Source organism: Strigops habroptila, chromosome 11 (assembly GCF_004027225.2).
Source record: "Strigops habroptila isolate Jane chromosome 11, bStrHab1.2.pri, whole genome shotgun sequence".
Classification (NCBI taxonomy): Eukaryota; Metazoa; Chordata; class Aves; order Psittaciformes; family Psittacidae; genus Strigops; species Strigops habroptila.
This window is the reverse complement of record NC_046360.1, coordinates 9,799,314-9,826,504: the sequence shown is the minus strand read 5'-3', so window position 1 is coordinate 9,826,504 and position 27,191 is coordinate 9,799,314. Positions and strand designations below refer to the sequence as shown.

At 39.6% G+C, this 27,191-nt stretch overlaps 1 protein-coding gene across 18 annotated transcripts in view; it reads right to left on the bottom strand.

The window, feature by feature from the left end:
* Nucleotides 1-563: 563 nt before the first annotated feature.
* Nucleotides 564-27,191, bottom strand: part of DGCR2 (DiGeorge syndrome critical region gene 2) — a 49,183-nt gene continuing 22,555 nt past the window's right edge. For 2 of the 18 annotated variants that reach the window (XM_030500435.1, XM_030500433.1), the window contains 9 exons: nucleotides 27,017-27,139; nucleotides 17,793-17,918; nucleotides 16,299-16,509; nucleotides 15,268-15,344; nucleotides 12,492-12,668; nucleotides 11,181-11,384; nucleotides 7,320-7,472; nucleotides 6,413-6,649; nucleotides 564-5,586 (listed from right to left, as the gene is read on the bottom strand). In XM_030500435.1, coding sequence (XP_030356295.1) covers nucleotides 5,345-5,586; nucleotides 6,413-6,649; nucleotides 7,320-7,472; nucleotides 11,181-11,384; nucleotides 12,492-12,668; nucleotides 15,268-15,344; nucleotides 16,299-16,509; nucleotides 17,793-17,918; nucleotides 27,017-27,139 — 1,550 coding nt within the window. In that variant the 3' untranslated portion in view covers nucleotides 564-5,344. Of the gene's footprint in view, nucleotides 5,587-5,956; nucleotides 6,185-6,412; nucleotides 6,650-7,319; nucleotides 7,473-11,180; nucleotides 11,385-12,491; nucleotides 12,669-15,267; nucleotides 15,345-16,298; nucleotides 16,559-17,792; nucleotides 17,919-19,062; nucleotides 19,182-21,190; nucleotides 21,298-23,943; nucleotides 25,424-27,016; nucleotides 27,140-27,191 lie in introns of those variants that run through there. The other 16 variants (XM_030500434.1, XM_030500432.1, XM_030500441.1 and 13 more) reach the window with 14 other exon arrangements.

Genomic DNA, 27,191 nt, shown 5'->3' with positions numbered 1-27,191 from the left:
CACTGTCCCCCTCATTTCACATCATCTCCCCAGCAGGATCAGCGACCAACCCAGTTCATTCCCAGAGCCCTGTTGCCCTGTACCAGGAGCTGGGGATCCAGAACCGCCTCTCCCACCCAACACAGCCACCTGAGCCGCCTGCCCCGGGCTCAGCATCTTCCCACAGGTTTGGGGAGCGCAGCAGGAATAGGCTGCATTTCACCTCCCTGGGTATAAACCCAAGACCTTCCTAAAATTACACTAATAGAGACAAATTCACTGGAATTTGTACACAAAACTTCAGCAGCCTCCCCGCTTGAAGTTAAATGCATCTACTGATCTTCTTGCAAGATCACAGCTCGAAAGTGTGATTTAACAAGACCTTCCTTTCCAACGCTGAGGAACCACACTGATGCAGAAATCAGGAGGCATTGGAACAGGCCATTTCTCTTACAGAACACAATTTATTTGGCATTTGGATGAAATGTTTCTCACAGCATCTTGAGAAGGAAAAAAAAAAAAAAAAAATATTAGTGCCAACCCCAAAGAAAGAAGTCAAAACAAAAAAACAGTGTCACAGGGACTGAATTATTATAGTATCAAATTTAAATTCTACATGGTATTTCACAGAATATCAAAATCTTTTATACACTGCCACAGTTAAGTCCAGTCACAAACCAACTACACAGGAAAAGCCTGCAAATGCAGCGTTGGCTAGCATTATTTTCCAGGAGAAGGTAAAAAGCAGTGTCTCATTCTCTCACAGCCTCCCAGGCATCCTCCAGCCCGTGCATGGCCACACACGCAGCCTGCAAGCACAGCATCTCCGCTGCCATCGCTCCAACCCACTCCATGTTCAAGGTGCACAATACTGGCAAATTAAAGCTATGTCGTACCGTAGCAGGCAGGTAATGCAGAGTGTTGTTAGGGGAAATCACAGAATGGTTTGGGGTAGAAGGGACCTTAAAGATCATCTAGTTCCAACACATCTTTACCACTGAAAGCATTTATTCCAAAAAGAAACACCCATTTTATTTCGAACTGGGGAACATTAGAAGCAAATGTATGAACTTTGATTCGTCTCCTCTACATTCATCTGCTCCAATTTTAGGGTCCAGTTCCCATTTAATTCTTTAAATTCTTTTGGATTTCCCATGCAAGGGAAATTTAAAAGAAATTTTTGTATATTGCAAGTTCCTTAGCCAGGGAGAATAAAGACATTTCAGCAACTGAAAAAAGAAGAGATGAACATTATGGGTTGTCTGAGGCAACATTAAAACGCCAGTGCTTTCCACCGAAAAGCCACATCTGAAAGATAAAAGCATCTTTAAAACCAGCTTCAAATTCATTTAACGTTATTAGATGGGAAAAGAACAGTAATAACTACTGGTCACAACAACATTTTCTTCCCAAGTGAATCTCGAGGTACATGTGAACAGGCCATCACCATGATACCTGTTGGAGGCAGAGCCCGCTGACCGAAAGGTTAAGCCTTCAGAAAAACATTTCCCACCTACTTCACTCTTCTTCTAGATCACTGTCCTGCCATGAACAGGTAAAGGAATAGTCTGAGGCTCAAAACTAGACAAGACTGAACATTATGCAAACAAGTTCTTTGTACATCTGAATGACAGTTTTGATCTTCTAGCACAGAATGAAACCCACCGTCCTTCTATAACATTACAATAGTCTACAACTCACCTAGTAAAAAAATTAGAGGCTGCTGTGAGACTGCGTACAGGTATCACTGATAACACCGACAGAAGTGAGTATCTAGGGCTGTTCTTGCAGGAACAGTAGAGACCTCAATATGGCACCACAGTACATCATAAGGATGGGGAATATGAAGAGCAGTTTTGTCCAAGGCCACAACAGGAGGTGCGAGCCCTGCGCAGAACTGAGCACTGCGGCTTAACACAACCGCGGTCAAGGATATCCCATGAGAAATGCCCTTTCTGCTTACATGTGCTGCTGGGAATGATGTGGTAATGCCATCTCCCCCACTGGCTCTGGAGGGACATTTGGGATGCATCCGTAGTTAAGAAAAACCATCCAGAGAAAGTGACCAGCGGGAAGAAATCGATGCACAAAATAACTCCCAAAGATCTCATCAATCTAATGGCAAGCAAAACGGAAAGGTCCTCCTTAGGCAAGCATCAGCCCTCTAATTGGTGCCCAGGACAAACTGCTTACCAGTCACCTTGCCAAGGGCAAGGAAGGTTTGCTGAGGAGTCAACTGCTGTCAAGAAAAAACTTCTCTTCCCCAGTTGGTCCAGAAGCCTGAGTAGTTGTGACGTTTTCTGCTACAAAGGTTCTTACTCCAAGAGAAAGTACTCAGTGTGAAAAAGCTACATTAAAAAGGGGGAGGGGAAGGGGGGGAGAAGACAATTTTATTGCCAAATTAAAGCTCACCAAGAGGTAAATGAGCTGTACTTAGTGAGCTGCTCTGTTCAAGGCAAAATTTCCCTTGTTTACAGTTAAGATGAAAGAGGATAGGGGACAAGACAAAAAATAGCAGCCTCCATGCCAACATACAAGTGGGAAAGGCTCAGAAGCAATGGGGAAAATATCACACCAAGGCTTCTACAAAGAAGCCTACATTTGGAACAGCTACAACCAGGAGCCACCATGAAGTTGCTAGTTGTAACAGAGCTTATTTTCAAATAAAATTCATCACAGAACCAAAAGTAAAATGAAAAAAAACCCACCATCGAACAGATTCCCGCAGTGTTAGGAGAAGTGTGAGGTAAGGTATCTGTTCACCTCAGCCACAAAACACAGCTTCAGACACTAAACCAAGCCAAAAGGCCTTTTGTTATTGCGCTAGGATATTACAAAGAACAAATATATTCCACCTGGCTTCAAAAGAAACTGGAAGTTTTCTATTTTCCACTGCTAACGAAGTATTTTTCAGGAACAGATTGTAGTAGCATAGACTTTGCATCCTACTTAAGTGTACACTATCACAGCCTGTCCTACAACAGAGTGTAGCCAGCTTGAGAGAAGTATTAACCCTAAGAGTCTAGTTCATATCCCAGTGCTTAGCTTCACCTAGCTGGACGCAGCACAAAGGTTACCATCTACAGTATGTATAGATATATATATCACCACCCAGAAACACACACACACACACGCATTCATACCTATAAAACTAAAGAAAAATCAGTACATACAATGTATAAAACGTATGAATGTGCTCAAAAACGCACAAAACCCGCTTTATTTTCATACTTCAGAAATGCTCAGCAATTTGTATGCATGGTTCTGACTACTGCTATCCATCCACTTCATTAGACCAGGACTTGGACTCAGAAGAGGAGACAGTAAGAGATCCCACAGGGTGGATAACTGCTCCTCTCGTTTCATACCACTGCTGTTAGAGCCAGTCAAAATGCAGGCAGTAGTATGGCTCCAGGCAGATGAGGCTTCCTAACAGTGCTTCCTCCTGCTCGAGTGCCAGCAGCACACCCCAGAACTGTGATTCACACTCTCCAATGGATTCAAGATTGTTAGCAAGTGTCTGAATGTCAAGACACCAAGATACGATCTCAGTAACTCACAGTTTTCTGTGCAAAAGGAGTTGAATTGTCAAGACCAATCCCCAAGTACAGTATTAGCCTATAGGCAAGAAACAGAATAGAAAGTAGCAGCATATTCAATGGGGAAAGAGTCAGCTGTACTGGGAAACCACAACAGTGGGTTAGGATTTGTCATACAAGTATGATTTCTCATCATTACTAGAAAAATAGATCACATACACCCCCAGGAAGTGTTTTCTTCCTGTCCCTCTAGGCTTGTGCCCTTCATAAGGTAACAGGAGAACACTCACAGGGGCATTCTTACAAATTCCTTATAATTCATCTCATCTGCTGACTGTTACAGTAAGTCAAGGAGAAGCAGAGGCAAGAGGAGGATGGGGAGAAAGAGTAAATTATTTGTGCACTGAAATCCAAATTTAAATGTAAAATCACCTGTAAAGATTACTTTGTATTCATTATCAAAACCAACAGTGCTTGATATTGGGTTTAGTGAGGGAGTGAATGAATCATTTTGTCATCTGTAAATTAAAAGAGTTCAATTGAAGGGGGAAATTTAAGATGACGTATCTGACTGAAGCAAACCGCTTTACTGATTCAAGTACACTAACCTCGTGATAACCCCTTGTGGGACCTGGATAAACGGTTTGGGGGGCACATGGGAAATCCCTACAATAGGCTTGGCAATTTAAGGGACCCTGATAAGGAACAAGTGTCCAATTAGAATTAAACATCGTGTATAGTGCATGTTGATCACTGCTTTGCAATGTTATTTGCAGAACTGTAAAGAAGTGAAATGGAGGGAACACACATGCTAAATATAGCATGCAATAAGAAAAGCAAAAACAATGGCCTTTTATCCAGGCCAGTCTTGTGCAATTGTTCAGGAGTTAAATCACAGAGAAAAAACACCTCAATCTTCCTCACGGGGTTATAACAAACAGGGGCTTCATACAGTGAAGTCAGACTGCACCAAAATTAAGTGCTCCCCACCTCTTCCCTAAAGTACTGCCTAATACATATGAGGACTCTAGTGAAGGGACACAAGCATTACACAAACTCAGTTTTCTTTATGGGCCAGAAGTTTACCTGACAACATCGGATTTTGCAGCTACCAACAACAAAAAATTGTGATTGCAAATCCTAGTTTTCTTAGTACCCACTTGTCACATATTGTGTAGATCATTCATCCTGCAGTCCCTATGGTGTTCTGAGACAGCAAGGCAGATCAAAACACGCAAATGTGTTACACTGTGTAACTCTTACTTGGTGGTGTGTGTTTTAGCTCCTCAGTGTTCCCACTTTGTAAAACAAGCCCCAGCCCCTTCCCCTCCAGTTCCGTCTTCTCTGCCTTTTCCAAGTATAGCACTGAAGCAAGAGAGAAAGCAATTGATTGAGCAGTGACTGCCCCCACCCGCCTTTTCCATCGTTTGTTCCCTGGGTCCAGTGGTATCCAGCCAAATCCAAGCAGCTTTTTTCTGATGTAGATTTTGTTTCCTCTCAGGTTAAGAAAAAGAAAGAAAACCAACAAAATAAAACCCCTACCCATACTTTTCACCTCCTTAGAAGTCAAAGGAATTCTCTGCACTCTTTTCCATAGCCAATGGAAAAAAAAGAGCAGTTATACAATCCATATTTACAGAACAAACTGATTAGTGAATGAATAACAACAGCCAAAAAACGAGAGGCACAATTCTAAACTAGAACATAAAAGCGGTGTTCAAAAAACAAAGTGGAGATTCCTTCTGAAGTTCAAACCACGGATTAGTGTTTGTCTGTGCAAACAGTTGCTAAAACTCTCTCTGATCGGTGATCGGCTTTTTTCTCCTCTATACAATGGTATTGAGAGAACAGTGGCTGTGACGGCTGCCTGTAAGAGTTTCTGCCGGAGTGTTTTCACTTAGCACTGTGTCAGGAGGGACAAGAAACGTGCTGCTGTCAGCAGAGTCTTCCAACTCCACTGGAGAAGGACCAACTGAGGGAGGAAGCGATCCCTCTCTAAGCTGTGGGGATGCATCACAGTTTCCTAGTGATGGAGGACTGCTTTGCACAGTCTGAGAAAGAACTCCATCTGCAAAAGACAAAAACCAAGCAGAATCAGAACGTGAGGTATATCATTTGACATTCCCAAATAGATTTACTATCTGTATTTCTAGAAGCTCTGAGTTTTTCCCAGTTTCGCATTAATGCACAGAGAGATGACACTGCAAAAGAGGAAAATTGTGTAGCAAAAATAAAACTTTGATATATAAATAAGATACTTGCACTAATCAGGCTCACTTATCTTGTGAGATACGCTGCTATAAAAATCCCAAATTGGAATGATTTCTACAGTATGTGACTAGCACAGCTGCAAAACTGAAGAGTGATGGGTGAATCATTAGAAAGTGGTATTTTTGGTCAATTTTTGGGGGGTGTGGGTGGGGGAAGTGGGGAAGAGAGAAGATGCCGGATAGATTTTATTCAAAATCTCTTGTACTTGACATTTCTTCTACTTTTTAAATAGCAATCTCTGTAGACTTATCTCCAGAAGACCAGAAAAGGTACCAGAATAGTGGAAACTAGGTAACCAGGTAACCCATCCAACATAAGGCTTGAAAATAGGTAAGGTCTAAGAGTTAAACTACTTGCAGCAAGGATTCTACTTGAATTTAGGTGTTCCAAAGAACCTTTGAGAAGAAACAAGCTTAATGATACATTTCTAACAAAAGACTTTTCCATTGCAGAAATAGGAGATTTTATCATTAAATATATTTTCTCATCACAATCACTAAACCACATGATTACAGTTTTTACTAAAAAAAAAAAAAAAATAAAAAAAATAAAAAGAATAAAAAATTAATCTACCCTCTAGCCAAAATGAAAAAGAGGAAGAAAAGAAGTTATTGCCTGCATACCTGGAGTGGAACAAAGGATGCTGTCTGGATTGACAGAAGCCTCATACGGAGGAGGTGGGTCATCTGGATGTTGAATATCTGGATACTTGTAAGCAGTATAGGGTGGAGGTGGATCATGGAAATGAAATGCCCCACCTTCCCCATCATCTGAAAGATGCAGTGGAGTAAGGCCAGTTCCAAAACCATCGGGACCATAATCAAAACCAGGCATCCTGCGGCCCAAGTTAAAATGGTGCACTATTTCAAGAGAAGAAACAGTAGTAAGTGACTTTATCCCATGCTTTCTTCATCAGTTTAAGGCAGATCTCAACACCTTTTTCCACTTTTCATACCCAAGACACTCATGTCTCCTGAAGACCTAAAAAAGTCTACATAACTTATACAAGTCAACTCCCTGCTGTCACACAATGACACCCAGGCCCACCTGAACCCAGCCTGTTTGTCCTGCATTACATCAGAATTTTAACCTAACCTCTCCAAACTAAGGAGACAGATAGAAGATATTTCAGATTTGGAGCACATAAAAAATATTTTTCCATTATAGTCTAAAGTTCGAGTTTGAACAACTTACCAAGACACACACATAGAGGCACAGTCAAGCAAGATTATAACATTTCTCACCTTTATGTGCATCAATCTGTCATTAATAAGCACGAGGCACAAGGTAAGTGTTGATGTAAATTTTTTCTTTGCATGTGCAGTGGTTCAGAGAACCAAAATTTGTACAAACCATGACCAGTCCAGGCAGCCAGCACAGACCTACATCTGGGTACAGTACTGACTAGAATCTACTACCAGACTTTCCCTGATGTTTTCCACAGACTTTTATTTCTTTTCTTCTGCTCCCTTTATGCTGAAGCACATACACTACTTCAGCCAGGACTTATTACAGATATAGGCTACTTACAATTTGCTCCAATCAAAGACTCTATGCGCTCTCTCCGCCTCTGGCGTAGCCGGTGGACCATGAAAAGCAGCAGCGAGAGGATGAGGAAGGAGGAAATGCAGCTAACAATCAGACGCATTCCACCGGCCATTGAGTCAAACAAACTGTTGCCATCTGTTACAGAAAACATATATATGAAGTCTGTTATACTTCTGTTCAGGACTCATTTTTCTTGATGTTCTTCTGTCAGTAATGGAGAGATAAATGTAGAGTGGAGATTCATTAGGCTGGTTTAACACTTCTCCATATTTCAAAAATGTAAGAAAATTATGAATCATCAGGTGATTTATCTATTTATTGCAAGAAGATCTAAATGTTTCTGAAAATATCTTAATCAGCAAAAGGGACAAAATGTTCAAGGCCTCAGGTCTCTGAAAATCGGGAAAAGGAAAGGTTAGCAGCATTTTGCACATGTGTTTGTCTCCCTGACATAGCTGATGATGTTATACTAAAGGAAACATCAAGCCTGGAAGCTATGGGAAAGGCCTGAGAACTGGTGTTATCTACACACTATTTCTAAATGACTTCTGGACATCTTAACTTTCATGTTTCCAACAACAAAATCTCTAAACGTTGTCATCGCCAAGATGTGGTCATCTAAATTCCATGTCATTGGTGCACTGGTTAGCACCATTAAATGATAGGACCTAAAAATACCTTAAAAAGGTGAATCAACATGATAATCATCTTTCAGAATCTGAAGAGATTAAGGTAAACAGGAATTAAATCTTTTCCTAGATCACGCAGAAAGCAAGTGGCAGAACATGAAATAGACCCAGGAGCTCAGAACTTCTGAGAGCTCTATACCATTGCTAACCAGATCCACATTTGGAAGGCTGTTGTGACCAAATTATCCCTGTTCTACCAGTGCCAACATGAGAGGTGTTAATTTTTCACAATTCAACTGATCACAATTGGTTATGCTTAAGCAGCATGTACACATACAGATATTCTACACAAAGAAAAATGACCTAAAAATGAGTGTGCTGTGTTTTTTGCACCAATTTCCCACTAAAGAGCTCTGAATGAGAAACTCACCCAGGTTAGGTGTGGATAAGAAGCAGATGAAGCACTGACTTGCTACAAATGCTAGTAACAGAAAAATCCACTGAATTTATACATCGTTAAAGTACACTGCCAACAGGCTGGTATTTATTATGTGAAGCATTCTTGGCAACAAGAAATTCATTTAATAGTGCAGAGCTCGAACATTACACCCTCTCAAATCTGGCTGCGCAGTACAAAAGCCTCTGTGCTGTCAAACCTTTTAGCAACTCATTACTGTCAGAGCTTAAACCAATACAATCACACACCTACCAACCAACACACCCTTCCAAACACACAGACCTGCTGTTGTTCCTCCTCCATTATACGGCAACACTAACTTCATGAACATCATAAATTAGTGCTATTAGCTGCCTTAAATAAAGTGACTTAAGTAAAAAATACACATAGGCAATGTTGTAGGCAGAAAGTCTGACTTCCACATATTCTCCTTAAGCCAACTACAACTGCAATTCATGGACCTTCTGCAGCATCTTGGGCCTCTATCACGCTCTATTACACTGTGAAAGGTCCTAACGTTCAACCTGGATAAACTACTGTCAGGTCAAATTAGATTAAAAAAAAAAAAAAAAAAAAGGACAAAGATTCAGCTTGGACTCAACAAGTCAAGTCATCGCAGAGATTTCCAACCCACAAAAACACAAATAGATTATTTCAGAAAGGCTGTTTTACACCCAATACAGTCATAATACCCTGTAACTGCACTAGTTTAGTCACTAGAAAAGTTTCTGCACTATCCTCTCTTTCAAAGTGTTTTATTTATTTTATTACCTTTTCACAAATAGGAGTTGCAGGTCTGCCTAAACAAGAGCTACACAGAAGAAATGTTTTCTACCACATCCGTGGAGCAGCATGAAAGATTTTCCCCTGCTATTTATCTTCAAATAAATGAGGAGAAGCATCTTTCAAGGGAGTATAGCTGTGATTGCTCAGCTCACTCCTACCACTGAAAAATTTCCCTACTATCAATCCTAGAGTAATATTCGCTATCTACTTGTAATCATTGCTCACCCACTCACACTGTGAGAACTGATTACCTGCCAAGCCAACAGCAGGATTTATTTCCCCCCAGTCTCTCCTTGGGTGATTAATTTACTTACTGTTGATTAGTAAACTGTTTTCTTTCCTTTGCAACAGAGCTTAGGGAAGATATATGTAAAAGTTGGACAAAGATAAATACATGCTGATTAAAGTAAGTAATTCATTAATTTTGTCATCTGGGATAGTCATTTATAAACACCCAGAAGGAAAACTGAAATGCTTCATTTAAAAATTTCAGTGTTTATCACTAGCTGAAGTAACTTCATTATGAAGGAAGTTTGACAACTGCTTGATGATTCTTCAGCTCAGGCAAGAGTATAATGAAAGTGTCTTATTTAGCAGCAGTACAGAAAGAAGAGCTTAAGGATCAGGAAGGATGTGGTAAAATGCACTCTTCAAATCAGTATTCATGAAACAGTTAAGACCTACAGCAATAAGCAAGGATTAAAGAATAGAGCACGAGGTTATCCCAGGTCATCTTATCCTGTCTGCTGGATGATGCTTTGCTGACACTGTTCCTGAAGATAAAAAAAAGTGAAGACAAAGCCTTAAGTCTGCTGATAAGAGTGGAAGGAAGACTCCTGTTTTTCCCCCCCACTCTTTCACTGACCAACCTGCAACACTAGCTATGTACATCTGTTAAGCTTAACCCTCAGAACAAATATGAATGACACCAAGAAGAAGCCAAAGGCCTTTAATGATTAACTTCTGTAGTTAAGACAAATAAAAAAGACTGCAAATTTGGAAGCCAATAAGCACCCCTTTTTTTGTAACAGGCTGAAAGAGAAGCCTGTGATGGGAACAGTGAGTTGACTTTCCATGTTTTCCATAAGGAGTGCAGCAGAATAGTTTCTTAGTGCACTCGCGTAAGATTAGGTTCTTTTAAAATACCAGGAAATAACAGCATTACAGAATGGCTGAGGTCAGAAGGTATGTCATGTCCTGAGATCATCTAGTCCAAACCCTGCTCAATCAGCACCAGCTAGAGTAATTTGCCCAGGACGGAATCCAACCGGGTGTTAAATATCCCCACAGATAGAGACTCCACAAACAATCTCCTCCAGTGTTTGACCACCCTCACAGTAAATTCCAAGTAGGATACATTTCTTTTTACAAGTCTCTTTACAGAAAAATACCCCCTCCCCAGAAAAAATCTACATCCCCAAATGAAGACTGACAAACAGTCCAGAGTCACCTGAAGACTTTATTGATCCAAAACAAGAAGCTGCACCAAGATGCCAAATCCAATAAGCAAGGTTGCATGTCTGGATTATTATCGAACCTCTATATAATTTATAAACTCTGCTTCCCATGTGATCCTGCATGCAAACTTCCAGACAGATAAATCCTCATGTCCAGGGAAAGATGCTTAATTAGTGCTCAAGAGAAAAGTATTTTCTTTTCATGACAACTAAACGCAATAAAGGAACCATGCAAAAAGTGCTTCAAAAAATCCAGTGTAGTGTCAACTTCCATATAGAAAATAAGCTACTGCTTCTCCTATGTAAGTAGCATCAAGGATGACTAATTATTTCTAGCCATGGTCTGAAATGTTCCGTTTCCCATGATTTAATATCTTTCCCCACAGGGAGTTTGTACCCAGCAATGCAGAGCCATGGAAAGGATGCATCATTTCAAACAATGTTATACCCAAAGATAACAAAGTTGAGCACTGAATTAATTTCTCTTGACAAAACTGCAGCACTCAGCTCTTACCTGGGTCTAAGCATGTAAATTTGCAGCATTCCTTAGGGTCTTTGCGATACTGCTGACATCCCTGGGGCCGTTCACACAAAGCAGCCACACACATTTCAGGTTCACCGTTGTGACATGTGCAGCTCAAACAGGGATCATTCCCTTTTGGAGTGAAATAGTAGCCTTCATCGACAATGTTGTCCTTGATATCAACACAAGTCTGGCCTAGAACAGAAATGCACATCAATATCCAAGTGTCTGTGAGCCTGCCAGACAGCAGTCCAGTTTATTCTGTTACATTAAGTGATTTGTAAACATAAGCAGGCCATGAGTTAGAAGTCACGCCTTCACATTAAAGCAACTTTGAAAAGGGATCTCCAAGGAGTGGGGAAGATAATGGATAGTCTGGAAGCACACAGGGATGATTTACTGCTCAAAATTGACAAAGTGAGTTTTAACTATTTAATGGAGTTAACACACTTTCACGTATGACTAAAAAGGTCCTCTTTTGATCATCATTTTGACAGAACACACGTCCTTCAATATCGGATACCAAGACTTTATTACATCTCAAGTTAGACAAGGCAATATCCTGTCTTCCTATTTTTCAATATTTCAGGTGCAAAAGCAGATAAAGGGCTGAATTTTCCTCTCTTGCCATTCTGAAAGTCCTTTTCCTGCTTTAAAGAAAAAGCCTACTAGAAAAACTCCAAGAACTGCAGTGAAAGTTCAACAACTTTTCTCCTTGAAAGAAGTACCATTAATATCAGGCATCTTAAATGTTACCTGAAAATACTGCCAATACCTCTGTGGTATCAGGCCTTTTGCAGTATTGAAAAACAAGATACAGAATGAAAGCTATATTTTTTTCCACTTCAAGTCAGTAGCTCCACTTGCTTTTTTCATCCCCTGGTTCTAATCATTGGCTGAAAAGAATTTAACAGAATTTGCTGTATGCAAAAAGAAACCAGAAATAAACATTTCCTCATTTTCATGTGACAAATAATTTAAGAGTGATATTTCCTAATAAGGCACTTCTTTTTCTTTCTAACTTTTTTTTTCCCTAACTTCCCTCCTCTCTCCCAAGTATACTTTATTTTGGGGCAGATGTAGCTGCTTAACAGTAATTTTTTAGTGACAATCTGTACTGTGGCTGACAACCACACATTATAGTGTTCTTATTTATTTAAACCAAGCGGAAATTTAACTCCTACACTCTTTTTTTTTTTTTTAAATTCAAGGCAAAAGGTAGGAAGGATAACTAATAAATGTCCCCATATTTGTTATATTTAAACACACAACACAGTAAACACTGAACTAAAACCAACTTACTCCTTTTGCAAAGAAATGAAGACTTCTCATAGCAGTTTTCAGCATACCAGCTGTGTAAACCATGGTGCCGAAGGGTAGGAAAATGGAAACACTGAAGCTGGGCACAAAGAACGTTCTCCTTTTCAGACATAGCCGTACCAAAGATAGGGTCAGGGGGTAAAAATACTTCTGAAGAGCCTAGAACGAGATGCATTAGCGTAAGCAGCCTGTGGGTATGCAAAGCTTTAGAAAGGCTCTCTAATGTCACTCATTTCATGCACACCAACTCTGCTACAAGGCTACTGTCCTCTAGCTTTAGCTTCCATTAGCAACATTCTTCCTTCCTCTGGGGGAAGGCAAAAGCAAGGAGGGAAGGGGTGACTCACAGAGAGAAGAGGCTGCTGTTTCCAAAGTACTGGGTAATTCTGTCATTCTGAACAGTGATGTTCTAATATCTCTACAAGTGCTGCTTTCCAGAGTCCCATGGGGGCTGCCTACCAATAGTTATGCACCCTTTCAAACGACCCTGAGTTTGGCCATGCTTTCTACTAGTGGAGTAAGAACCTGTACGAATCTCGTACCTGGCACTCCAAAGATGTGCGTACATCTATCATGTGCTGCTCCCCCACATCTTAGGCTGCTCACGCAGAGTGCAGAGCAGTGCTATGCAGAGAACAAGGCTGCAATGCTGCCTCTGCTGCTGCAGTGGTGGCATGGACTATTTGGTCCTTCCAACTCAGGTAACTTAAGAGACTACTGTGATGGATTGCACACAGTGCAAGAGGTGTTGAGAGCATTTTACAACTTTTAAAATGTTGTTTCTGACCAGTGACTTGTTTCAGTATCAAATCTGCTGGTATGCAAAATTGCAGAGATTAATGGGAGACCAAGACAGCAATTATCAAAATTAGCCTGTGTTTTCAGAAGTTACTTTCCAAATCCATGTGCTTAAACATTGATTTTAACAGCTCTTGTGGTTAGCATATTACAGTCTTCTCACACTATGGTCCTTTCAAACACTCTTAGGTACGATGTTTATTTTTTTAAAATGCAATCTAATTGCATTTTAAGACAATGAGTCCTAAGCAAAGTTTTTCAGAAGCTACTGAATGCTACTAGGTACTACTATGTACTTTATTTCATACAGGTGTCCCTTTATTAAATAGAAAGCTTGCAAACAAAACAATATATAGTATTGAGAAGGCTTAAATTTATAATACACCAAATTAAATAAAACTTGTAATGAAAAACAAGTACTATTTTTTCTGTAATTTATGCCTCCCCGGTAGAAAACGCTCTGTCAGCAGATGGCAGTGCAGTCAACTTTCCGAAGACCAAAGAAAGGTCCTTTTAAAGGAAAATGCCTTTTTTTTTTTTTTTCTACTTTTCCCCCCATATGGGCTTCCCAGGAGAAACCTACCTACATAAACAGTTCTGTCCAGACCAGAAATCCCTATTATTATGAGAAAATAGTTGGACTTTCCTCCCTCCCTTTCCCCTGCTGTCCAAAGACATCTTCAGGTGTTTTGCTTTAAGGAAATAAGGAAAATGATCCTGCCTCCACAAGAAGCAGCAGTTTCCTCTGAATATCGTCAACTCTCTTCACTTGAATGATGAAAACAATGTTTTTGGGCATGGCACCACGCAGGGTTCTATTACTTCTCATGTGTAGAAATATTTTTCAAGACCCAACCATTCAGCAAAATTCTGTTCATAATTATGTATCTGTATGTAATGGCCAGTTTTCCTTCCAGGTTTTCCATTACTGAAACTTGTATATGAGAAGAAAACTATTCAGATTAGTTTTCAAATGCTATACTGGAATTCACAGTGCTGATACTTAAAAAGACCCCTTTCCATTATCTAAACCAGTAGAGCATTTAAAGATTCAATTCTACACATAAGAGCAACTGACAGAGAGTAGATTTAGACTGGCTATTATGAAGAAGATCTTCCCTGTGAGGGTGCTGAGGCGCTGGCACAGGGTGCCCAGAGAAGCTGTGGCTGCTCCATCCCTGGCAGTGTTCAAGGCCAGGTTGGACACAGGGGGTTGGAACTGGGAGAGCTTTAAGGTCCCTTCCAACCCAAACCAGTCTGTGATTCTATGATATGACAACTTTAAGATTAATTAATCCTTCAACTGAATTAGTTAAAAATAACAAACATAACTTTGCATTTTCAGCAGAGGAGGCTGCTTGTTTTGCAGCTGAAAAGGTTCAGTCAGTGATACCTATCAGATTAATGCTCAGCTTTTCATATAAACTGGGATTTATTTCTGGTATTAGGTAAATTTTGCCTTGGTTTAAGTAAACTATCTGAAGTACTTTAAAGTGAAAAAATCTGCGTAATTCTCCAAAATTCAAGATTGGGTTTGGTTGGGTTTTTTTTTTTTTTATATAAAAATCTATCAATTTTTAAAAAGCTAAAATCTCCAAATATGCTACTTGCACTAGTCTGTGCAAATACTAGAATCAGGAATCAGCAGTTGATCTAGACAAAGAATAAGGAACTACAGAGTAGTTTCCTTTTTCTCAGCTTAATCAAGGGGAAAACCCAAATAAACTGAAAACCATGTTCCTTCCACAAGATATCAATGTGAAAACTAGGAAACCTCTTACACTTGAAAATAAGATGCATGTCAAGTAATAAATTCTTTTGATACTGTAGAGCAAAGCAGTTCCCCTTCACTACTTCAACACTACCACTGAAAGAAGTTACATTGTTCTTGCAAATAATATTCATACTTTAAGACAGTTTCCATGGGCCATTTAACTAAGTAATAATTGGGGAGGCCTACCTTTATAAGCTACTTCCCAGTGACCTTCTAGAGAGTGATTTCGATTGGTAATCACATACTGATATCCAACCCAGAACCTAAAAGAAATTGTGTTAGATTCTAAAGATAAAAGCCAAAAATCATACTAACAAGTTAAAATAAATTACACAGAATCTTCCAATGTCTTTATAGTTCAAAGCTAACTTTCAAAACATTCTGATGATTTTTTCCTTAGCATTTCAGCCCATACGTTGGCAATATATAGAGATACAGTTGAAGAGGGAAATACTTGACAGTTTTCTATGTTTACAAATGATAACTCACGTCTTTTATTTCTACTCATAAGCACTTTATTCTGTTGTTATAGCAGCACTTCACTATCTCAAACCCAAAAACCACACAAAAGCACCCAGAAGTCAAATATTTTATAAACATATATGACTTATGTCAGACTGCTCCAGATCAAGCCGTCTAACTCTTCAGAGACAGAGTTACAGCATTACTGAACTGCTCCTGGTGATCTCTCATGGCAGCCCACGAGACTGACAAAAAACCCACAGGCAAAAAAAAGGAATTATGTTTGTGGTGAGATAACAGTATGAAATATCTAAAGCTACCAGAACATAGCTCTTACAATTCAAAATGGCCTTTTACTTCATGCTCATCTTAAACTTTCAGTCTTTGTTAGAGCTACAGGACTTAAAGGAAACAAGAATTCTGCTGAGTTTTAAATAATTATTTCTACACAAGCCAGGGTAGCAATAAGTCTTTGTAAAGTCTATCTTCCCTGTTGCAGTTCAACAATACTAGTATATTGCTGAGACAGCCTGAAGATAAAAAGACTGCTGAATTGTAGCCCATCTCTGAATGTTAATAAAAACATAAAATACAGATGGCCACTGCCAAACTACCAACCAGCACATGCATACTGGGTATTAACCTGAGGTCAATTTATCATTAGATTTTGTAAGCAAACTGAACTACTAGCATTCATATTGCATAGAAACCATTCTCATGTAATATAAGACCTTTGTCCTTTCCTTCCTACTCACCTACGCTGGTCCTTCCTTACAAACGTTTTTTCTTCCAAGTCCCACTCCTGTGCCAGGATAAACCTTAGCTCCTGGTCTGCAGTGAAGGTGGCAAGGGATCCATTCACCCGCTGACATGTCTGCACAGCGTCCCAGTAGTTCTCCCCATTTAAATACACTCTGTAACAGCTGGCTGTGCCCTCATAGTGGTGCCATCCTGTTGGGCACTTTCCTAGGAAACATGAAGAATAGAAGGGAAACCATTCCCCCCAAATTAGGATCTTCAAGATAATGCATCCTTATCAGTTTATGACAATGCAATGCATAATCACTTGGGTGTATACACACCACATACTGTGTATACTTCATCTCACCAGCAGGAGATGCATGCATTACAGATCACAGAAGACATACTTTACTACAGCTTTTGATAAAGGAAAATTGTTATGAATATATTTAAAAAGATGCAACTCCAAGTAATGTTTCATTGCACTGTGACAGCCTTTAAAGCCTTTAATTAAGACTGATGATCTACTGTGGAAGATATTTCCCTGCACATCTTTGTAAATCCAATCAGTTCGATCAATCCAAGTCAAAACAAGCAGCAAGAAGCAGGAAGAAAAAACCAGAGATGGTCAACTTAATGATTGTGTCTTTCTATTAGGTGGTTAGCAATACATGCAACTTGCTGTGAAGTTTTCAACCTACATTTACAGACAGTCTCAGTAGTATTCACATAATCCTGCTCCCATAGTCAATCATTAAAGACAATGGGGGTTCTGGGGCAACTGTTGTTTGCTTTGGAAAAACATCATCACTGCAAAGTGGATCTTTAGCAACAAGAAGGTGATAGTGTGAACCGCTGTCTGCTTTCTCTCAATTAACTCAACTGAGGGAATATCCAACAAAAGCCTTGAACCATTTCCGGATAAAATGGGCCCAGGGGCTTTTGACAAGCATTCTTGGGGGTGATGGGTAACTAATAGAAAGAATCACAGAAACAGGCAGATGAAACTTAAAACAGGCAGGAAGTTATTTTAGCACCTGCATTTGCAGTGTTAATTTTGCACAACACCTAAGAACTTCAAATATACAAACTGTTTTATGTTCGTTACATGCATTCAGAGTTCCTGTTCTTAAGCCTCTTTATTCCCTTCAGAAACAGTGATCTTTATCATCAAATAAAGATATATAAACTTATAGATTTGAAGCCCTTGAACTAAATATCTTTCTTTATCCTCCATTTATATGAGATCTTTTCAGATCTACTGTTCGTATCACTAAGAAGGGACAGAATACAGTAGCATCACTAAGATCGGACAGAATATAACAATATCTAATATGCACAACACATATTTATATAAAAGAAATGTACAAAAACCTTAAAAAGCAGCGCACATTAAGAAAATCTGGTCAAAAAGCGATGCAAATCTATTAACTTCTCCTTAAAAAGTAGCCTAAATTGGTAAATTAATTAACAGAAAGATGGCCCAGATTTCCCAGTCTGCAACTTACTGCTAAATCTGACAGGCTGTGCCACATTGACAGTGTGAAAGCGGGTTGTCTCTCCTCCTCTCCCTCGATTGTGCCTGGAGTCCACATTCTCCTTCCCATGGTAAGTTCGCTGGTCCCCTGTCAATCCTGGGGACCAAAAGGCATAGTCACTACTGGTGAAAAATGCAAGCAAAGGCAGATTTCATTTAATTAATCTTTGTCTGGGTTTTAATTCAAGACATATACAGTAAGTCATGTAGGTAAACAAAGATGGTAAATCCCTGCTTGGCCATTTCACATGATACGTAACTGAAATACCTACAATTAAAAAGAACCAACAAGCCATTACATGAGTCTTGCAGAGTAAGTGAAACATTCTGGCAGATTCTCAACAGCCTGCAGTTATACACAGGACTTAACGCTCATCATTTCAATTGCTGTAGCACACGTATCATCCCCAGTGCATTTTATCTGTTCTTGTTTACAGAGCTACCTACTCTCTACCTGCTTCATTTCGCAGTTGTGTGTTCAAGGATATAAGACAACTTTTCCAGTACATTTTCCAACACATTCTCTGAGACCTACAACAAAATTAAAACCACAAAAGGAAACCTATCTTCAGACAGAAGAACAAGGTTTTTTATTCACTGTCAAGCTTCTAAAGGAAATGTTAGTTTGCTATCTCTGAAGCAAAACACATACACAGCCTCATATCAGTGTCATGGCTTCTAACAAGCGTGCACAACAACTGGATTCAATAACTAGGGAAGAACACAGTCCATGATGCTATTCCAGAAAAAGGGCCGGGGGGCTCCTCATGCCTACCAGGAGTTCAGGTGGAGACGCTGCAGGATGGGCTGTAGCCAGCAAAACTAGCAAGATCCTAGGAAAGCTGGCACAGTGATGGGGAGAAACCTTTAAGAAAGATGGAGATGAGCACTGGGAAAGATTAATCTGGAAACAAGGGATTAACCTTAAAAACAGAAAAATGAAGAACCCAAGAATGTAAGCATTAGAAATATCTACTAGTACATTATCTAATATTACTAGATGTTATTAAAGTATTAGAGTTAACCAGCACAAAGAGCTACTGCAGACATTCATTTCTATATAAAAAGATCAGCTTATTTTCCTTTAAAGCTGATTAGCTCTATTTAGCCTAGCTAAACCAAATAAACCAGTCATGATCCCAAATAAAGAGGGGCTACACAGTCATCTTCAACAGGTTTAACTACATCCATTTGAAATATATTCAAAACTATGTCAATAAAACTTTCTCTTTTCAGACTACGTTTAAAAAGCAAGAGGTCCACAGCAACTTCATGATAATTTAAACCCAGAGTTGCAGACTGTTTGGTGTATTACCTGGGGAGAAAGACCTCCAGAAGACCCACCATCAAACAGTGCACTCTTTGGAATAAATCTTAGCACAGATGAACAAAAAAATCACTAGCTAGAGCCCAGGAACAGCAGAGTAGCTTTGCATTCATCTGGCTCTAGCATACTGAGTTTGCCCTGGGTTAATGGGATAAGCAAGGGATATTTAATTATCACGTTATCCTAGGAATTACATGTCTACAGAGATAACCCATTTAGAAATGGCCATGCATAATACACTCACATGGCCTTACAGGAATAAAGTAGTAATTCTAAGTGTTCAGTATTAGAATATGCTATTTATCACAGGCAAGAAGTTAGTGCCAAGAAATTCAGTTTGTCTACATTTCAAAGGACACAAAATGGTACAGTAATTTGACAGTAAAGACAGCTGATTATTTTTTATTACTTTAAAGGCTAATCTAGTTTTAGAATTTGTTCCTAATCCTAATGGTTCAGTAGCAGTATTTACACTGTGATTTTCAGAGCAATACTGTGAAACTAAAAAAAGCAAACCTTTAATTATAGCAAGACTTTAAAAATAACACTAACTAATGCAGAACACTTTATCAAAGATGAACTGAGCTCAGCGTGGAAAGCTCTATTTTCCCATGCCATTAAATGGCAACAACTAAACCCAAAGAACCAGTAAGAACCAAACACACACAGAATTAGTTCCCTTTCAGAAGTGAGAGCAGATGCAACACCATATGGCTGACCCTCCATGGCTAAACAGAACGCCCACGAGGACTTAACAATTTACCTCCCCCAGGAAAAAAGCAGAAGTTCACAGGTTTTAACACGCGAGGTTAAGAAAGGGTTACTTGGGTTAGCATCTTAAAGTGACAGAATTTATGCCAGATGCTCTGAAAAATAGCTACACAGATCCCACACAGGGCGAGTTCAATCGGTCCTCACCCAGGAAGCAGGACACTCATTCCTTCCTCAGCATCTGCCCATGTCAGCAGACTTGCTGCTGAAACCAGGCAGGACTGAAGAGGCAGAAAGCAGCCGACACAAGTCGCTTCTCCTTCAAGCACGACAATGTCAACTGTTTAATAAACTACTGCTCTTCAAATATTAAATTGCTTCTATTTGACCTGAATTTTCAGTCTCTGAGAAAAGCAACAATGACAAGTTTTTCCAGGGCAATAAAGAGATGCTAACAAGCCTCTCAGTTACCTGACTGCCATGGAAAGTCACTGCAGATCCTGGTGGCAAAGGTGTAATTGGACTGGTTTTCTATTGTACTTTTTCAGTACTCTGCAGAAAAGTTTTCTACGTACTCTGCTGTTCTTGCTTCCTTTATAAAAGTATTTTTATCTTTAAAGGTAAATTAATAGTGCCATGGACGAAGCTTTAAGACTGTTAACAACCTAAGCCAGAAAATCACAACCTAACCATGTTTGAGTGTTTCAGAAAGGAAAAACCATCATTTTTATTGCTTATGTGCATATTTAGTACTTTGAAAGCTATGAAATTTTGGAAGATCAGCTATTTTCCAAGGCCTTTATTCTTCTAGATACTATAACCAACAGCAACAGTAATATTTTTACTATCCAAGACAAAGTCCTGTTTCCTTTGACTTCGTACAATTATACCAGAAGTGAAATTTGCTAGTCAGCTGGTGGGGAAAAGGGAAAAATGGGTTCAAGGAAAAATTCATGGGGTGCAAATTTTTTTTTTTCTCCCCTCAAATACGATAGCATGGTGGACACAAGCATCCTCCAGTCTGTTTCCAAATGGATCAAGCCATGACTAGTACTCACAGAGCTTCTGTCAATTTACAGTTGCTATTTAATTCACTCTAGCATAACTACAGTCTGAGTATAGTGCTATACATCTGGAAAGTTGCCCAACACTGCTGATTCTGTGAGTATTTTCACTTGTTTAAAACTTCAAGCTACCAATTCAGAATGGAAGTTTGCCATGCTGGATGGCTCCTACTACATTTTATATTGACAAACTTTTTGAGATCTGAATCAAAATAGTTCAATGATTATTCGGAACAAGAGATTGGAAGGGGAAGAAAATTTGCTTACATTTCTAACTATCTTGTAGTTGAACAAGTGCTGCCACTGCAGCCTGCAAAAACCAGCCTTCTGGCTCACAGAAAATGCTTTGTGCCACGGTACAAGTTTTGCTGTTCCTGTTGGGGGCATGTTAAAAATGGAGGGGGAAAAACACAGTCAAGTCTGAAAGAAATATGAGCTTTGCCGTTACTTATAGAGGGTGGAAGGAATTCAGTTAAGTTGTGCATACTCTGCCATGTATACCCATGGAGATTACCCTGCTGCATTCATCCACAGGATCTCAGCAACGCTTTCTTTGCACATGGTATCTCATTAAGGGAAGCCAAGCACACAAGCAGAGCAGAAAGCTCCTTTGTTGTCCCCCTCAGCACCTCCATCATTCAGACCAAGTAAAAGGAAGCAAAAAAAAAAAAAAGAAAAAAAGCCAAGTAGTGCAAATGAAACGTGAGCCAAAGAGCTGAGACCACACAAAAGCGAGACCTGGCACCAGCTGAGATGGGAACAGGCTAGAACATACACGTGCCGAGCAGCACTGCATGAGGGAACAAACAGGACGCCAAATGGAAAACTGTGTTTGGTGGAGCTGGAAGAGAAACTGCAATCTGCCACACACACCAGGGTTTGCTTTGCACCACGAAAAGGGCAGGCAGGCAAAAGACACTGACTGTAATAGAGAAGGGTCCTTGAAGGGTCAGGACTCAAATGGGGATATATTGGATTTTGGGGAGTTGAACTAGTTTCCGGAGTTACTGTGTCACCGATGACAAGTCACTCAAGACAAACCCTTCAAAAGGATGGACGTACTGTGTCAAATTATGTCAAAATTAAACTTCAAAGCAACCAGTCCTTGTCGTATCTTATTTGTTCCAAGATTTAAGTTGCACCTGTTTAAACACATAGATTCCCAAAATTTAGATAAGAAGCTGCACTGTCCCCTAAGCTTCCAATTTTCTGTCCAACATATTACCTGCTACAGCTTGGAAAGCTTTTATTTCCATCTGATAATTTGAGAGGCAAGATAACTTCAGGATAAAATCCAGTTTTGTGCCTAAAGACTTGGAAATACAGTTCAGAAGTCCCCAGACAGGAGTGATTCTTCTGAAATAAAGCAGCTCCATGCTTTGCATTATCAATTGTTCTATGCTAGGAAACAGATGCCAACCAAGAACAGCATCCTGCTGCGCTGAGCGCTATTCAAAGTAAGAGAACAACAGTAAAGTGCTCATAATAATTTAAAGTAGGGTAAAAAGGATGATTCATATAGGAGTTAAGAAAGGGTCCTGAAAAAGGTATGGAAATTATCGGAGGTTTTTATCATTATTATCTAGCTTTAAAAAAAGCTATGTACTAAGAAGTGCACAAATGACGAGTCATTTTGACCAAACACAGTAACCTTGGTGAAACAAAACGCAAAGTTGCTTATGATGACTGCAAAACAGTATGCTGTGCCTGCTGCTTTATGGTACCTGCCATACCTTCAGTGGGCTCCACAACAGAGATTTTGCAGCCTCAAAGATGATGTAGTGTGTATGTGCTGGAGTAAGTGACCTCCAGGACTGCACATTTTCTTCCTGATATGGAATCTGTGGAAGTCCTTAAGAACAGCACACAAGAGGACATTGCTCAAGATAAGCATCTACAGCTGGCTTCCTAGTAAGACTGTTTCTGCATGAAACTAGGCTCCCAATCTTAACATAAACACATGTAAAATTGTACTGTTTGCCATGGAACTGCAGGGCAGCTCATACCACTAACTAGCCACTGCTTGCAACTGCTGGCCCAGGACCATGGCCCCCAGGGCGCCCAGTTGTCCAGTGCTGACTGGCCTCAGGCAGGGAAAACCTGAAACTTCCCAGTGTTCCTGTTTCTGACCAAGCAGGTCTAGAAAACAGTACTGAGAAATAACTTACACAGGAAGAACGTGGCATTAGGCAAGGGTGTGCACTACAGGATGAGCTGAAGGGTTTCAAATTCAGATGCTGGAAGAAGCCCAAGGACAGCTGACAGCACAATCTGATCACTTATTCCTGGGAAGAATCCAATTTAAAACATAAATAAATAAATAAAGGGACGAAACAGACTAGTCACCAATATATTGCAAGCTGGAAAACTGGTATGCATAGGAATTATGACAGGCACTGGAGTTTAAGACATCCGGTTTTTGTTCATACATAACAGAAACAAACACCAACTCTGTAGCATAAGATTAAAACAGATAAACAGCCAGAGCTATACTAAACCCTGCTTCACTTGTACTACTGAAAATTAGTTTTGCCCAACAGGCCTGCAGGGACAACAGGATACTTGGAGAAGCTGATCTGATATCCTGGTAGAAGCAAGGCTGGAAATCCCATGAGCAGTAAAAGGCAAACTGCAGAGCCCTTCCTTCTTATGGGTTTAAATGCAGAGCTTTTACAAAGGTGAAAAAGTTATGCTACTCTTTTGAGTAGAAACATACGAGAAAGTGAGTAGAAATAAGAAATTCCCATTTGTAAAAGTCCATATTAAAGATATTAATGCCTGTTTCTACCATTTCACAGAATACACCACTTTGGGATAAACTATTTTTAGGATCAATTACTGTTAACATGGAACAGTACACAAATTTCCCAAGTCTCCACTGCTTAAGTGGAAGAAAGTTGCACGCACATGCTACGTAAACCCTCCCAGCAATTTTTAGTATGCTCACAAGCGCAGGCAGCCAAGAGTTTTTGTCTACCAGAGATGAATTGAGGGTAATCACTGCTGCAGATTCCACTAACATTTGCTTGCCTAGTGGGAAGGGCAGGGGGAACAGCACTTCAGACTTTGCAAGTTTGGGACTGAAAGGAGTTCCATGTTTTAAAGGAAGATGATCATTCTGAAAAGAGACAGTAAGAATGAAAACAGCTATAATGACTATGTTCAGAGAAATACATGGTCTAGCAAAAACAGGCATTTCATACACTTATTCAGATGGTCAATGAATTAATGTCCTACCTAATTGTGTTCTGAAAAAAATGCCAGAAGAAATTATTCTAACGAAAAAGGTCTTAGGGTTTGGGCTGTTTCCCTGTACTTCAGACAACACATGATTACCAAAATAATTTATTAATTTATGATCCTCTGATTTTAATAGGAGCTTTGTTACTAATGTGAATGAATCAGACCTAAAAAAGGTGAACTAAACCAACAGTGACAAAACTTACAATATCTTTGTATTAAACCTTTGAAAATACCAACATGACAAGTAGTCATTGAAACACACCTTCAACACCACCACAAAACCCTAATTCACTGCCACTGATCTTTCCGAGTTCCTCATGCTGGAGAATGCCATTAGTAGCTCAAAGGCTGAAAAGTAACAAGCTTCCCAACCAGATTCAGAACCCTTTCTTTCAAGCTCTCTTTTCATGCTTCAGAGAGATTTCAAACCTTTTAATTTAAAGATACTTTAATTCTCCAGGTTTCACAAGTCCAGGTGCCTTCATTAACTTGTTCTTTTTGTGTTCAGTCTGCCTTTATTGAAATTAAGAACCTTAATTAAAAAGTATTTAAATTTAGCTGAATCATCTCACAATTGCTCATCTAAATCCAAAGGTATTTTCTAAATTTAAAGCTGCATCATTTCTTGTTAATTCAGTGGCCAAAGAAGAAAGTTATCACTCCTGAGTATGACTATGTGCTACTATTATTAGTAGCATTAGCTCCCCAATCAACTTACCAGGACTTAGTCTCTCCTATGACTAGTCACATATGTATTGCCTTCCCCAACATAAGAAAACCATGCTCTTCCAAACCTACTCCAGCCTCAGACTTTTTACTTCATGCTATTCCCCTTCGTGCTCCAGCACGCCATTCACATGCACACCAACACACCAACCTGTCCTTATTCTTGACAGTTCTGAGTAACGCATGTCCTTCAACACCCATTTTGGGACACAAAGCTGTCCCACCAATTTTTTTGTTACAAGTATAATAGAATTTTTACATCCTACACCAGTAGTTCTTGTTCCTCTGGTTTGCCGGCTACACTCCTTGCATTACTGTGCAAATATCCCAGTTCTTTCATAAACACCACACCCAGCTTTCTGGCTGTTTCACCAAGCACAGCCTTTTCACCAATTACTTATCCAATTACTCTTCTCATCAAGTGGAATACTTTCCTTCTCTATGTTGTCCATCATCTTCCCCTCTAGTATTCTTTACATATGTTATTCTCCTCTTTCTGTATGCAGACATGGCAATGAATTAAATCTCTCCTACATGTCTCCTTTCATTTCTTAAACTTCTTCTCATCATGTCAGGCCAGACAGTCCAGTGAGACCTACACTCCAAACACAAAAGCAGGGCCTATCTACTGAAAACTGTTACTTTCATAAAAATCCTTTTCCTAGCCATATACCAAACATTCTTTGTAACTCCAGTCCTTCAGTCAACATCATCCTGTTGCACCCTCCAGGAAACAACTTAAATGGCCAACCAATACACTAGGCAACAAGAGAAGATAAAAATATTGTTTTCTACTAATGTAGATGTTCCAATATTCCCACAAGTGAAGCCTTCAGTGCTTTTTGAGTAAATCCAAACACGACTCTGCTTTCCCCTAGCCACTGACTTCCATTAACCTCCAGAATTTTACTAGGTCCATATTTTTTCACATTTTGCCAAAGTTAAAAAGGAGAGAAAATAACACCACAACTATAAAGGCATCTTTCTTTAGAACATCCCTATTGTAAAGAATATCCTTAAACAAGATATTAATGGCACAGCTTATTTTTCAATGTCAGAAGAAACTACCAACAGCTTTTTCCCCCATGCTGTGAATACATACACTCACACAAACTAGGTAAAAGCTTTTTAGAAGAGAGCATTGAACACATTCTTTCAATTATTTGTGCATAGCACACACTGGGGAGATGGCTAACTATAGCACAGCTTCAAAGTTTGGATGTTAGATTTAATTCTCTAATTCCACTAGAAAACATGTATATTTAGAAGAGCTCGTTGCAGTAAAATAGTGATGTTACTATTTTGCAGCACCTCTCTAAAATAGCTCAAAACTCCGAATGATGGCAGACTGCATGCTGTGATGACAGCTGCAAAGTTGATGTGATTCTCTCCCAAGCAAAATAAGTATTTTAATGGCAAAGAACTTCTTAAAACAGTTTTTGAATGTAATTTAGTCACACTGTACAGGAAAGTTTTAAGACACACAATAAAAGAGATGCACTGGCCTGTTTGTGAAGAACAAATGAAAAGGTTCAAAATTGTGATTACATATATTCACAATCAAAAACTTTTGTTTGCCTTTTTTAAGACATCTCAGTACCCAGTAGCTTTACCAGAGAACCACTGCTGGTGACACGCTCCCGAAAGCATATGATCACGAAAGTTGATAAAGAGTTAATACACCAGCTTGTCTGGCAGAACAAAGTTCTCCCCTTAAGCACAAGAGGCATAATCAGAATAGGCAGCAATAAAACAAGCTCTCTACCTAAGTCCAACATTGTCACCCAGTTTGAGTGATAGACACATACAACCAAAACAGTAATTCTGAATTTAACCACAGGCCTATGTGTCATTTTCATTTAATCATGACATGATTTTTTCCTTGTCATGAAAGTCTCTTTTCAAACTACAAACTCTCATCATCTCCAGGATACCTACTCAGACTGTAAGAATGGAAGCAAAAAACCAGAAAAAGAAGACAACTCAGAGTTTGTTAATAATGGGTACAGTTCCATCAATCAATCTCCACTATCAAATAAAAATAAGCAAATGACCTTAAAGAGTCAGAGTACTGCTGCAAAACAAGCTGACACTGGGATGAGCAGTATCCTCAGGTTTACTTACCTGGACAGTCAACTTCATCACTCTCATCCTCGCAAGTGGGCCATCCATCACACTGCCAATTTGAAGGGATGCACTGGATGGTACCACTCCGACACGCAAACTGCCCTGGGGTGCAGCGGAGCTCTAGGAAAGAAGAATAAAGTTGTGCTTTAAGTGTTACTTTTTCTTGCAAGTC